We start from the raw sequence: 14,881 nt of genomic DNA, 5'->3' as shown, positions 1-14,881 counted from the left end.
AGATTCAATGGCTTAATGGGAGAGAAATTTTTTAAACATAATTAACTAATAAGAGCTAAAATTATGGCATTAGCTCCAAGACTCTTTATAAAAGTTCTCATGTGTCCAAACCCTGCCCTACTAAGGAAGGTCTGAGCATCCATAAAAGAAGGATTTTCAAATCTTACCATTACCTTTTCTAAGAAGAAACTACCATACTGTGCCTTCACGTCTGATACCAGCTACAAGCCTGTTTTCTGTTGGGAACTCTAAAACAGGTTAGGTAACTAGATACTGTCCAAGGTGGAATCCGTTCTGTGGGAATCATGGCCTGAGTTAAGCCTAAAAGACAGACCAACCAAAGAGTTTACATTTCATCTTGGAGGTGTTATCTGTGTTGGAGGGAAACAGAGATGGGCAGAGAAGGGAAGCTAGCTCAGTTTCATCTTTGAGGATGTGTTTTATGTCTTCATCTACACTTGAGTCTATGTTGCTCTCCCTGAGCATAGAATGATAAAGAGAAGCGGGTTCAAACACGTCTCAGGACTCAGTGCAGGGGACACTCCTCTTGGATAAAACTTCTACTAAATCAAGAGTCCAAATCTCCAGGGCTGGAGAACCATCTACTAATACTAGTCTCAACTACTCTCCCCTCTGACACACCATTTCCTCTTGGGATAGGGAGACATCCCATCATGATGCTCCCAAGGTTCCCTTTTTATCCATCAGGTCACTAAATGCATGGTCCTCTTTTTTACCTACTGTACATATTTATTCATTAATGTAATTCAGTTTTATAAAATCCCCAAGAGCAAAAGGACTATGTACATTGTGGGTCTTTTCCACTTCCCTGGCAATTCTTACGTAGTTTTCTTCCTATGTGACATCTGACCATTCTGAAAAGCCAATCAAGTCCCAGCTTCCATGCTGTTTCCTCACCACCTCTAGGTGTTTACATTATAGACTACATCACACCACATCACCCATGGACCTCTTAACTTGATCTGCATCGTGATCATCCAGCTAAGTTGTTCAAAGTACACTGATCTTCCTCTATGGTGACCCATTCGCGCGGAGAAGACCGCATCTGGTTATTTTTGCATCCCTCCCATCTGGCCTTTGAGTTCTGTTTGAGAAGGAGCCTATTGAAGGAATAGTGGGTGCTTGCTAAACTCAGAGATGATGGTGGGTCTGAGTAATTATAGAGCTGTTCTGCAGAGGAAGCTCTGCCACCGCATTGCCTGAGACAGGTGGGAGATGTGAGGTATTCCGACCTGCAGTCCTTCACTGCTCTGTCCTTGAGAACATGGTCAAACACACATAGGAAGAATCTCCAGCTGAAGAAATGGTAGATCCATAGCCTGTCTTTCTTGGTCCAGCCCCACATTCAACAGATATTGACTAAGTGTTATTTGGTGAGTAAGTGGACAGGGATGAGTCATTGTGATGTAAATAGTGAGAGTTTTCAGAAATATTTTTTTAAAGATTTATTTATTTATTACAAATACAGAAGAGGGTGCCGGATCTCATTACAGATGGTTGTGAGCCACCATGTGGGTGCTGGGAATTGAATTCAGGACCTCTGGAAGAGCAGTCGGTGCTCCTAACCTCTGAGCCATCTCTCCAGCCCTCAGAAATATTTTGTTATTTCTTAATTTAAATAGATTAGTAATCTTTCCAAGGATTAATATACAAAGAAACTAATTTTATCTTTTCTACTGATTTTGGGGACAAAGTAATACTTTCACTGCCCTTTAGAGAGTACTTCAATCTAGACTCTTTAAGTAATCCCTCCAAATTCATGTATTAATTTCTGGAAAAAACAAAAAACAGGGACCTGTGTTCAGATCTGTGACTCAAATGTCCCATGTCCAACTGTCCGTTCCCTAACAGCCTCTTCAAGGTTGCAAAGAATACAGCTTTTAAATAGGTAAAGTCTTTCATTCCTTGAAAGACCTCAACAGGAAAACTGAAAAGACAAGCAAGCACTTCCATCTCTTTCTAGGACACTAAGTTTCTTAGCCATCGTGGTATAAAAAAACAAAACAACACAAAACAAAGACACACAGGGTTTGTATCAGAGCAACAGCTTTTCTTACTACCTACAGATTGGCCATCACCCCTTTCACAGGAAAGTATCAACATAGAAGGTTTTCTGCATGAATGACTAGACAGGAATGTACCGTGCTTAATCCAACGTGGTTACGAGGACAGATGGGACTTAAACTCCTGCTGCGGCAGCGTGTTATAGGTCGCACAGAACTCCACTAAAAGGAGAAAGAGAGACAGAGGAGTCATGAGTTTGTTAGAGCAGACGCGGCTTCCCACAGGCTCAACTGACAGGACAGATTTTCCCCTTGTCACCAGTGTGAGCAACACTCCTATTATTTCCTACCACACAGTATGTGGCAAGAACTCCTCCAGTAAAGCCCCATTATAACAAACTTGAGGGTGTTCCCGTTCTGGTGCTTGGAGGAGTGTTTTCATGAGTAAACTGTTAGTCCTCGCGTTTGGCTTTGGGATTCATGGCTGGCTGGTTGCTCACTTTAAGTATCTACCATGTAAATGCAGCACCGAGGTCATATAGACCACAGAAAAAAGAAATCTCACTGAACACAATAAAAGGCCTCTGCAGGGCCAGCTACTAAGTCCATATGAAGAAAATTATACACCAAATTCATGGTAGATGTGCTGCTTTAATTGTGTGTCCATAAAAAGGGGCAAACGTAAGTGTGCTTGTGAGAGAGGGGATCAATAGACAATCACTCTTTGACATGATCATAAAGATTGTGACTGAGTCACCTCCCTCCTTCCAAACTACACTCCATTAGTAAAAATTTCCTAACAGGGAGTTGTAAGGGCAAGAATACTGTGTTATGAAAATGTTCACTGTAGAGCTCATGTGTTGTCAAGGGGACAAAAGCCAATTTTGATAAGCTCAGCTTTTGAAACACAAAACACTTTTATGGAGGTAGTTTTCACTACAATGGGATTTTAACTTGTAACACAAACACCAATATTCTATGTTTTTGTTTGTTTGTTTGTTTGTTTAATAAGCTTCTCTATTCCCCTACTATGTGTAGCCTCAAAGCACCTCCCCTCTCACCCAGTTCAGAAAACAGGGACCAGAACCACCACCTCAGCTCTGGACCAAGGGACCCCCTTCAGCATTCACCTGGTTCTGTCTGGGAAAGGATGAGGTAAATAATACATCATGGTATATGCATATCCAAAGTCCCTGTGACCATGGATCCCAGCACACAAACTCCACACTCTCACACACACACACACACACACACACACACACACACACACACACACACACACACTAAAGACTCCATTTGGAAGGCTATTCAACTTTTTTTTTTTTTTTTTTTTTTTTTTTTTTTGGTTTTTCGAGACAGGGTTTCTCTGTGTAGCTTTGCGCCTTTCCTGGAACTCACTTGGTAGTCCAGGCTGGCCTCGAACTCACAGAGATCCGCCTGGCTCTGCCTCCCGAGTGCTGGGATTAAAGGCGTGCGCCACCACCGCCCGGCCTATTCAACTTTTTAAGATAGTCAAACCATCTATAACCAAGAGTTGCTACATAGGAAACAATCCTTCCAAAGCCAAATGGCTCCTTTCTCCCCACCTTCTCTGCCCCGTTTTATTCCATCCTTCCCTTCCCTATACATCATACCAAGGAAAGAAAAACAGGATACATGCATAATTTCCCCAAACGGAGAAATGTCAAAATATCTCTAAGATGGAAGAGATAAATAAGTAACGGCTAACTCCATCTTTAGACAGAAGAGCAGCAATGAATTCATTGCCGGGGAATTGCAAAGAATTGTGGGACATTCCAAACAACAGACAGCTGTTTTTCTTTCTCCTTCGTATGAAATTTTATCAAACAACTCTATCAACTTCTTTTATAGAATCTTTGGGTTTATAAATGTTCTCGAACTTGTGAATCAAACACTGGGGATGAATTGTCACTATGCAAGGCCACCGTACAAAAGCCCCTCTCTTGGTGACAGCTTCTCCCTTCATAATGACACAGTCATTCTCCATGAGAGCAGGCCACACGTGATAAAAGACCAAGGGAGCAGTGAAATCCGAGTCATAGCTGCGGCGGTACCTGTGGGAATGCACAAGAGAACAGAGTAAGAAATCTCAATGAATGTTTCAGGTTATTTCAACTTCTTCTGATTTATTAGTGGAATATTCACCGTGTGAAATTTGGTAGAATCTAATACTTCTAAACGGGAGTCCAGCATGTCAGTGTGCATGGAGTGTGCCTGGTGTTTGTGAACTGCAGCCTCCCAAACCCCATGCTGGAACCACTGCAGCAAACAGCACACACTGTGGTACAGATGTGTGCGTCCCTAAGAAATGCCTGGACTGCTTCTGAGGTTGGTGGTGCACACACCACACTTTGAGAGACCTGGCCTAAATCACGCAATAAGAACCAGTGCCTCTGAGCATCAACCTCTGGCCTCCACAGGGAGTGTCCCTCTGCACACATGTGCACACACGTTCATACACCACACACAATAAAAATAACAAAATTAATCTTTAAAACTGTGTTTGTGTTCACAGAATACATTTTTTTTTTTAACTACCAATGTTCCAGCCAGGCTCCAGGCAACTCCTTAGGTCTCCCCAAAGCTAATATGGTCAGTGAAGAATGAGCCCAAGAGGGGGTTCGGATGATGGTACAGAGAAACTCAAGGCATGGGAGTGGCTACTGATTTCTCTACCAGGGTTCTCTCCCCTTCGTCTTCCTGGGGAGCAGAGACAGTGAGCATCTTTCAGCGCCTGCTCCTATGTATCTTACTTGCAATCATTAAAGACTTCTCCATCGGCCCCAAACGCGATATCAAGTGGTGGATCCAAGGACTGCATTGCAAAGGCAATGCAGCATATCTCCTGGATGAAGTCGTGGAGGAGGCAGAAGTCAACTTCAGGAGGGAAGGAGATCTTGGGGTTGACGTTCATGGCGCGGATCACATCCTGAAAAGCAAAAGATGGCATCAGTTGGCTGCCAACTTGTGACAAGAAGCTCCGACATCCAGAGGATTCCCGACACCAATTATGACTGATGGGAGATGGGAAAGAGCATGTGAACTAAAATAAGTTAATCCAGGACAGGGGGTAGGTGTGCTACGAGGAGAAGGATGCTGCCGCTTCCTAGTTGGGGAAGAAGAGAGAAGACAGCAGAAACAAACTGAAAGCAAGAAAAATCCCTCTTAAAAACTAAAGGAAGAGGCTCATGGTATTTATAAGTTCATGGGGGGGGGGGAAGTACATGTTCATATGGGTGTGTGCACACATGAATGCAGGTACATGGGGAGTCCACAGGTCAACGACGGATGTCTTCCTCTATTGTTCTCAATCTTATTTTTTGAGACAGGGTCTCTCACAAACTTGGAGCACATTGATTTAGGTAAGCTGTCAGGCCAGTCAATGAGTCCCAGAGATCTGCCAGTCTCTGATCCCTCGTGCTGGGGTTACAGACGTGTGCCACCTCACCCAGATTTTATGTGTGTGCCTGGGGTCTGAACTCAGGTCTTCATGCTTCCACGGCAGGCATTTTACCAAATGAGCCATCTTCCCTCCTGATTTTTTTTCTATGAGATGCCAGCCAAAGTAGGTTGCTTTTATTAAGTGTTTACTATGCACCAAGTCTTGTGCTAGACAAATGGCCCACCTCCTTTCATTGACCTGACCCAGGAACTCTGTGGGATAATGATCTCTGATGCTCCCTTTCAGAGACTGGAAAAAAAAACAGAGTACTGGGAGTTTCAATGAATGTGGAAAGCAACACAGCAGTCACGTGGCAACGTCAAGGTCATTTTCCAGAGTCCTTGCTCTTAAGAACTAAAATACTGGGGCTGGAGAGATGGCTCAGAGGTTAAGAGCACTGACTGTTCTTCCAGAGGTCCTGAGTTCAATTCCCGGCACCCACATGGTGGCTCACAACCATCTGTAACGAGATCCGGTGCCCTCTTCTGGCCAGCAGTCATACATGCTGTACACATAATAAATAAATCTTAAAAAAAAAAAGAACTAAAATACTTCAACTCCCAATCTCAAAGACCCCTTTAAAATCACCCCTAAAGGATGTGATTATAAAGCTCAGAACTTTTCCCCATGTCTGAGTAAGAAACTAAGGAGATGGCTAGAGCATAAAGCATCCACCACAAGCATAAAAACTGCCTTGAAATCCCAGCACCCACATAAATTCAAGGTCTGTCTTAGCACTAAAGTGGCAGAGACTGTAGGTTCTCTGGGCAACCTGGCTGGCTAAATCACCCAAATTGGCAAACTCAACAAAGGACCTTGCGTTTGTAATTACAGAGTGATCAAGAGGCATATCCAGTGTCAATTTCTGGCCTCCACAAATGTGTGCACACCCTCCCAGACACATGCAACACACACACACACACACACACACACACACACACACACACACACACCACTCTTGCATGCAAAAAAGAAAAGCTGCCAGTAAGGACCGGTTCTGTAAGGCAGATTGAATGTTGTTCTTCTCTTCCCCCACATAGACATAACACCAAACATACAGACGGATTCCTAAGTTATCGGTCTTCGGTATGTCATCACCAGCCACACGCTAGCCCTCCAAAGAGACTCAACACTTACATTAACACTGCTTTGCGAGTCATAGAGATCAAGATGGCAGATGATGTAGTCCATAACCGTGCTCTCAAAGTCATTTGAGCCCACGTGCGACGGGGTCAGCATCTTCCTTACCCGGATCTTGAAGTGCCTGAACGCCATTTTAGCTACGTGAAATGCCTCCTGCACATGAAAACACAGCAAGTTTATCTGATGAGGAGAGGAGATGAGAAGGTCCAAAGAAAGAAATTAGGAAGAATTCAGAAGGCAACATCGAACCAGTGTTCAGATAACTAAGCACAGTTGGCCAAACACGGTTTTGACTTAGGACATAGTACGACTCTCAGTTTTAAAACATGTAGAAATGTACATGATAACACATTAATTTTAAGACAAGTAAGCCTTGTGTTGGTAACTCTGAGTGCCAAAAGCAAGACAATGCAGACCCAGGGACGGAAGTTCCGGTGCTGTGGGCACACAGCAATGCCATGATACTGGCCAACATGTTAAGAGAAAACAACCTGTCCCAGGTTTCTATTACAAACTCAATAAAACTTTATCCCATACCTGTTATGCATGTATGTATTGGTTTCTCAAGCTTTACCCAAATCACTTTAACCACATCACAAAACACCTTTAACCAAATCACTGAGTTACAAGCCAGGGCCTGAGAAGCTTTCCTTATAAAGAACCAAATGGTAAACGCTTTAGGCTTCACTGGCTACCACTTCTGTCACTGACTGTTTTTTTTATCATACCCCCTTTAAAAGTATAAAACCATTCTTCGTTCTTAGCTCCTGCGCAGTGTTGTAGGAACAAGCCAGATGTGGCCCATACACATAGTTAGCTGACCTTTGACATAACTGAATAGATCCAGAATTTCTGATCTGTCTGCTCTCGCCTTAACATGATGTTTCTGTTTCTTCATGTTCATTCTGATAATGGGGTCTCAAGGTGGCATCCACCCACAGGACACATATATTCACTTTGAAAACCGAGGATTATATTCACATATCTGTTTAATCTGCAGCACTCAAATAGCTAAAGCATTGGCAGCTTTAGTAACTCATAAATCACTTAGGCGGAGGAGTGCACGATCTCATCCTCTAGTTTTCTAAGGCTGGCAGAAGACCAATAGTTAATCATCATTTACAGCAAAAGCCCTACTATGTGCTCGTGTAGTCACATCCCACAAAAGGTACACTATCAATTTAACATGGTGCCGTTTGAGATGGTCCTGGCTTGAGTGACGGACACTGCAATAAATGTCCGGCCAACATAAATGTTAATATGTGTGACCGTTCACAGTCGTGAAAAATGAATAGCTCCCAAATATCTATAATGAAAGAATGGGGGGGGGGGGGGAGACGGGACAGATGTGGAGTTAACTTCAGGATGCACCAGCCTTTTAAGGTTGCATGATTCACTTTGTGATCGATCTCCCACTGCCCCCAAGGACCCGAAGTCCAGTGCAGATGTCGCATTTACCACTGTGGCGATGTAAATGATCCGCTGCACCGTCTCCGCTCTGTCCAGGCAGCGCCGCAGCAAACACTGCGCGTCCAGGCGGGCCTGGGAATAGGCGTCGCTGAAGCGGGACAGGAGAGCAGCTTTGCGGGCCACGCTGGATATTTTGGACCGGTTTGGGGACGGGCTTCTGATCTTGGCCACTGTGGTGCAGGGGCTGTTGGACCGGCTGCGGCTGCGGCTTCGGCTGCGGCTAGGGCTAGGAGACCGGCTCCTGGTTGACCTGCGGGTGAACGAGAATCCGCTGGGCAAAACTGTGATTCCCTCTTCCCTTGTTCTTGGACTTCCTGAACTCTTATTCTTCTGTGTGGGGACACAGCGAATGACACACCAGCACCATACAACCTCTCACATGTGGGCAGGCAGGGGGAAGGTCTGTGGGGATGGTCTCTCCACTAGGGGGAGGCATTTTTTAATCTCCAAAGGCCCCCAGAAATGGGAAAAAATACCCCCTATTTACCTAGTGAATTAGAATTCACAATTCATGAATGCCTCAATTTATATTTTCAGTCACCCTGGGTCTCCAGCTTTGACAACTAACTATTTCACTAAGCGGGAACCGGAAGCCCTCAAGGTGAGGGCTGGAGTTAGCATACAAGTCAGAGATGCTGGAGTTTCTTAAAACTGAGCTTGGAGTACTAACACAGCATCCAAGTGCTTCCCGGGACCTTGTCATTGAAACTGGACTGCTATCAAGCGCGAAGTAAACTATTAGATATCAGACCAGTCAGCCCCAAGGCAATGAGGCTCCAAAGAGAAGTCTTACAGAAAGCACTATACAAGGAGCAGGATAAAGCAGTCATCCAGTCAGCAGACTCTGAGTGGAGACCGCCTCCTTCCTTGCTAGTGTTGCCAGTTCCCATGGTGCATAGACTTCCACCATCCCCACTGACGGTTCAGTGCCAGCCAGTATCAGTACAGCAGAGGAAAGCTTCCACAAAACAAGACTCAGGAAACATCTAGGCAAACTGAGGGTCAGGAACCAGGGCTTCAGTAACCTCAATCGGGAGACGCCAGAGGGGAGGGGACTAGAATAAGTAAGGAAATGCAGCGTTGGAGACACAACTGCTTTGCTTCACTTAATGCTGTCCTCCTCATCTGCCCCATCGTGTGGAGTGGGAGGGGTTTCCCGAAAACCACCTACACACGGCCATCAACAGAGTGAGAGAGAAAAGAGGAAACTCCAGCCAGGTGTGGTGGCTCACAACTGGAGGCCCATCACTCAAGATGTTGAAGCAGGAGGATTGCAAATCTCAAGCCACCTTGGACTGTACAGTGAACCGCAGGCCAATCTTGGCTACAAAATGCGAGTGTGGCTCGGGGCTGGGGGGGGGGGAGTAATGCAGTGGAATGAACAATCATCTCCAGTCCCTGGACACAGGACTCTCCGGGAAAGATCTTCAGCTTATGGAACATTCTTTCAACTTGTATTAACCATTGAAGAGCCAGCTCACACAAGCCTGGTTTCCAGGCCAAGACACCACTTTCATCCTCTCGGCCATTCTTCCTGGATAGAAGGGTGCAGTTCTAGAAAATAACCCTTTTACGAACCGAACCGAAGCTTCCCAGGCCACTGGGGCTTGGATTTCACTCTGTTGTCCTCTCTCTACTATCCAGGCTGTTGCTACTAACTCGGGGGGGGGGGGGGATGAAAAGCAAATGAAGGGATCTGTGAGAGTTTTTCAGACCTTCCCTGGAGACCGGCTTTTTCAGCAGACAAGACAGCTATCTCATCCTTCAGATTTTGGAGCTGTTTCCCATAGTCTGACATCACCTCTTGGCTCCGTGGCTCTGAGGTCCGCGCATCTGACGTCCGTTTGCTTGAAACTCGACGGTCAGACTTGGAAGCCTCAGAGCGCCGACTGTCTGAGTGTCTGTGGCGGGTTTCTTCCTGGGCTTGAAGAGATTTAAGTCTAACAACAAAGGAAAAGAAATGGGGGTGAGAAAGAAAGGAAACAGGACAGAAAAAAGGAAACACTTTTTTAAGAGGTAGGGAAGGGCATAGAGGAGGAGGAAGAAAAGGGAGTGGAAAAGAAGGAAGGAAGGAAGGAAGGGAGGGAGGGAGGGAGGGAGGGAGGGAGGGAGAAGGGAGGAAGGAAGGAAGGAAAGGAGGGAGAGAGGGAGGGAGGGAGGGAGGGAGAAGGGAGGGAGGAAGGAAGGAAGGAAGGAAGGAAGGAAGGAAGGAAGGAAGGAAGAAGAAAACAACTGGTACCATTCACATGCCATTATTGTGCAGGGAAACACCCAAGGAAATAGATGTGAAGACATACAATAAGTAAAGAACAAAACCACAGAGATAAGGATTCAGCCCACTTCTACAGGTCACAGGTGGGAAGCTTCCTGAAGAAAGGCTATTAACATGGGTCCCCCGGGGGGAAGTAGAGTGCTTTACAACTGGACTCATCTTCATTGTACAAAACTCCAAAAACACTGAACCTTCAAAACTTAGTCCAACACCGGTATGACCCCCCTACCCTCACTAGCTCATTTGTTGGACAGACAGTATGAAGGAAGACAGTAGAAGGCTAGCTGGAGGTAGGGACTTCTAAAAACAACGCAGCACTAAAATAAAATAATAAAATAAAAAACGTTACACATAAAACCGACACCCTCATTAAGCTCCAAAGAGGTGTGACCACAGTAAAACAGAAGCAAAAGCCCTGAGAACCTGTGGTGATGAAAACAACACCAGTTGAAGGGAAAGAAAGGAGGAAAGGCTGCTTAGGATGTCGTGAAGCCAGGAGCACCGAAGGAAGCAAAGGCGCACTAGAAACGGCAGAAGACAGCTGGGTAATCTCACCCGGGAACTCAAGGTGGTGTACCAACCAGGACGTAAGAGATCCAAATGAGGGAGGAGAAGAAAGACGTAGAAAACGTAACAGCATCCTGAGAAGCCTCAGGAATGTTCTAGAAGAAATTAACACTAAAATAAACATGGAAACTAAATCAAGCTAAAGTGTATGTGAAAAGTATGTGTGTTTTGCAGTGTGCATATGTGTACATGTAAAATATACTTGGGGGAAGGCTGGGACTTCAAACTTAAGAGAAGACAAAGGACCTGTGTTCACTGTTTCCCTTTAGAAACAATCATTAGGAACTAGTCTGAAGTCTAAATCAAGATTTAACAAAAGTTTCCCTCTACGTTGCATCCAGAATTAAATGTTAATATCCAAGTTAGTGCTCAACATGAAGGAAATTCTAAAACAATTTAAGATGATGGACCTATTTGAAACTAACTTCTGCATTACTTTTTTCCTTGATGATTAAAAAAAATATATATAAAATGAAAAGGTGGACTTCCAAACCTTATAGCCTTCAGTGTGCTCTTTGTGGTTTCAACATATTAACTGGAACAAAGAGCAGGTGGTAACAAACAGTAAGTACTACTAGAAAGAGGAGAGGTTTTTAGGTTCCTGGACACTATGCTACATTTTAGAAATTGCCTGTAGTCAGTAAGAAACTCCTATAGTGGAAAAAAAAGAAACTAAACATTCATAAAAATGCTGCTGCCCTTCCTCCTTCATGGTGAATTCTCACATTGTCGTAAATGACTGAAAAGCTAGACTCAGTGACTCGGCAGCAGCTGCAGGAACTCTATGGGTTGTTTTATTTTCTTACTGCTTTTTTAGCTGATTTATCTCCTCCTCTGCAGCCATGAGGGATATGGTTGATCTGCTCTTGGTTCCATCAAGACTCTTTCCAGTGTCAGCCAGACTGTAAGAGAAATCAGTAACTAAAACCAGATTTTCCCAAATTGCCAGACTTTCCAACTCAAGGTGTCGATTTTCTAGGGAACTCCTGACCTGAGTTATACATTCACCCTAAACAACATCAGATTCTCAGCCCTCAGGCATATCATATTGTAGACATTACGATGGACTCAAACAGAAACACGCCAGTGTCCCTTGCTTAGTCAAATGCAGAGAGATTACAGAGCTAGTCCCTAAAAGATAGCTATCAACATCAGATGGTAAATGATAAAGAAACTCAGTTCCTCCTGCTCAGTCCTCTTACATCATCGACCTTTTCTATCCAGTCTCCAGGTCGCCTCTCTATGTAAGCTCTCAATTTTCCAATGGGTACCAATTCCTGTTCTCAATGCTTTTCACTACGGGCCTTCATTTCTTTTTCTAGTACTTTTTCAACATAAAAAAAATAGTTATTCGTCCATAGTGGACGAATTAACCATGATTAATTATGGTTACCAACTTGATTCTGTTAAGAAACATCGTGGCAAAGTACGTGTTTGGAGGTATGTCTATGGGGATGTTTTCAGAGACGATTGACTGGAGATAGGAAGGATAACTTCTAATGGAGTCAGAAGCATCCCATGGGCTGACTAATTGGGGGCGGGGGACAGCCACTGAAGGCCAGCATTCTCCTGTCCTGTCTCTACTTCCTGATCCGTGAAGATATGAGCAAGCAGCCTCCAAATGCCTCCAATGCCTTGTCCCTCCATCCACGCCTTCCTCTCTGTAATGGATTATACCCCCAAACCATGAGCCAATACAAAGGTTTCTCTCCTGAGTTTTATCTTTTCAGGTATGCTGGTTAGATTTATGTCAGCTTGACACAAGCCAGAGTCATTTAGGAAGACAGAACTTCAATTGAGCAAATACCCCCACCAGACTGGCCTATGGGTAAGCTGGTGATGCCTTTTGATCGTTGATTGCTCTCTGAGGGCCCAGCTCACTGTGGGCAGTGCCACCTTAGTTAGGAAGCCCTAGGTGCTATAGAAAGCAGGCTGGGCAAGCTATAGGGAGCAAGCCAGTAAGCAGCACTACTCCATGGCCTCTGCATCAGTTCTTGTCTTCAAGTAACCTGCTGTGAGTTCCTGCCCTGACTTAACTGGATGATGAACTACAAGTTGTAACATTAAATAAACCCTTCCCTCCCCAAGCTGATTTTGGCCATGATGTTTTATGACACAGTAATAGAAACCCTACCTAAGACATCAGATTTTTACTCACAGCATTGAGGAACGTAACTAAACCAAAAATTGGTCCTAAAAAGTGGAGTCAGTGCTGTGACTCCCTGACCAAGAGGCTGGTGCAACCGGTTTGTGGAAATAATAGGAGGCTGCAACTGCAGGCTGGAGAAAGCTCTAGAATGCTGTGATCGGAGCTCAGTAGATCTCCGGGAGGATCTCTGAGAACAGAACGGAGATATGAACAGTGTGAACTGGAGAAGCATGGACAGCATCAGCTCACAAGGTCTGAGACTAACAGAACTTCGCTGGGAATTGGACTAGGAACCACTCACGTCATCCTGGCAAAGAGTCTGGCTGCATTCTGCCCACGGCCTGAGGTGGAATTTGAAAACAGTGCATCCTTTGTTTGGCAGAGGAAATTTCAGGACAACATAATGTCCAGATTGTAGATTGTGGTGTGGTTATTGCTCACCACATTTCCCAGATTTACAGTGAGAGTGAGCGGCGGATCATAAAGACGGAAAAAGGCGCAGTTTGCTGAAGAACCATGTGAACCTGGACACGGCTGCAAACAGAAGTGTGCGGTTTAGTGGGGGCGGGGGGGAGAGAACTTGGACCCAGTTCAAGTTGAAGACCAGGCAGGTAGAGATTAAACACATTAGCAGCATTAAAGAGAAACTTTGAATGTTGCATGGGGATGATACAAAAGTTGTGTAGAAGACAAGATCCCAACCAACAATGGTTCCTGGGTCTGTTAATGCTAATTCGTTTGAAGGGAGAGTGTTTGACAAGATAGGGCCTTCAAGGTACTCCACAGAAAAACAGCTAGATGAGAAAGTATTTTCCTGGCTTCAGCTGAGAAATCACACAGGTCGCTGCACTATGGTCCAAGGGTGCTGGGCTGCATCTCAAGGTGGTGGGAGAACTTTGCATTAGCCATATGGTGCTGTTTTTGCAGGCATGCAAGATGCAAGGATGAAGGCGGCATGGAGATAAGATACCAAGGATCCAGAACACTAATGAGAGCAGGTGATGTGTATCAAGGTTGCTTAGCCTGTGTGAAGTTACCAAGTACACTGTGCACAAAACTGTGAGAGTGCTCCTTATATTTCAGTGAAGACCCCAGAACATTTAGAGACACCAGAAAAATGGGGCTACCCCTAAAGCCACTGGAGCCTAGATAATTCCACAAAGACCCCCCAGATGCTACACATGGAGCCTTGGGATGTGGTTTTGAATTGCTAGGTCAGTCTTGCTCTGCTCTGATCTCTCTTTTCTATGCTTCAGTTCATACCTTTAAGGAATTGATATGTTTACTGTGTCACTGTATATTAAAAGTGCAGAACTTACTCTTCTGTTTTATATGGGCTAATAGGGTTCCTTGAATCTCAGAGAAGACTTTGAACTTGGGTTTCTGAACAGTTCTAGAACTCTTAAGACTTCAGGAACTCCTCAAGATGAACTAAATGCATTCTGCACTTGGAGATCTGCCTGAGGCTATAGGAGCCAAGACATACGATTATGGTTTAAAGCGGTGTGCTTGGGTGTCAGGCTGACTACGGTTGCTTTTTAAAGTTCTCTTTTTATACCGTGTGTACTCATGCATGCCACAGTGCACATTGTGGAGGTCAAAAGACAGCTTGTGAGAGTCATTTCTGTCCTTCCAGGCATGGAACTTAGGTCATCAGGCTTGACAGAAAACACCCTTTAACCACTGAACTATCTCGCCAGCCTCGTGACAGCTGATCCTGATGTCAACTTAATAGGCCGAGAAGCATCTAAGGTATCCGTGAGGCACTTCTTTAGGATCTTGTCTGAAAAGGA

At 44.8% G+C, this 14,881-nt stretch overlaps 1 protein-coding gene across 2 annotated transcripts in view; it reads right to left on the bottom strand.

Moving 5' to 3' along the window:
- The window catches only part of Spata18 (spermatogenesis associated 18), a 34,940-nt gene that overhangs the window by 4,100 nt on the left and 15,959 nt on the right, over positions 1 to 14,881 (bottom strand). The window contains exons 5-11 of one of the 2 annotated variants that reach the window (XM_052735136.1): positions 11,746 to 11,841; positions 9,816 to 10,040; positions 8,089 to 8,350; positions 6,625 to 6,783; positions 4,799 to 4,974; positions 3,976 to 4,099; positions 2,163 to 2,246 (exon numbers count right to left, since the gene is read on the bottom strand). In XM_052735136.1, the coding sequence (XP_052591096.1) occupies positions 2,163 to 2,246; positions 3,976 to 4,099; positions 4,799 to 4,974; positions 6,625 to 6,783; positions 8,089 to 8,350; positions 9,816 to 10,040; positions 11,746 to 11,841 (1,126 nt within the window). The remainder of the gene's footprint in view (positions 1 to 2,162; positions 2,247 to 3,975; positions 4,100 to 4,798; positions 4,975 to 6,624; positions 6,784 to 8,088; positions 8,351 to 9,815; positions 10,041 to 11,745; positions 11,842 to 14,881) is intronic. The other variant, XM_052735135.1, reaches the window with a different exon arrangement.

This window comes from Peromyscus californicus, unplaced genomic scaffold, assembly GCF_007827085.1.
Source record: "Peromyscus californicus insignis strain IS unplaced genomic scaffold, ASM782708v3 Scaffold_13__1_contigs__length_99412109, whole genome shotgun sequence".
Taxonomy (NCBI): domain Eukaryota; kingdom Metazoa; phylum Chordata; class Mammalia; order Rodentia; family Cricetidae; genus Peromyscus; species Peromyscus californicus.
Note: the sequence above shows the minus strand (reverse complement) of the source record. Positions and strands in the feature narration are given on the sequence as shown.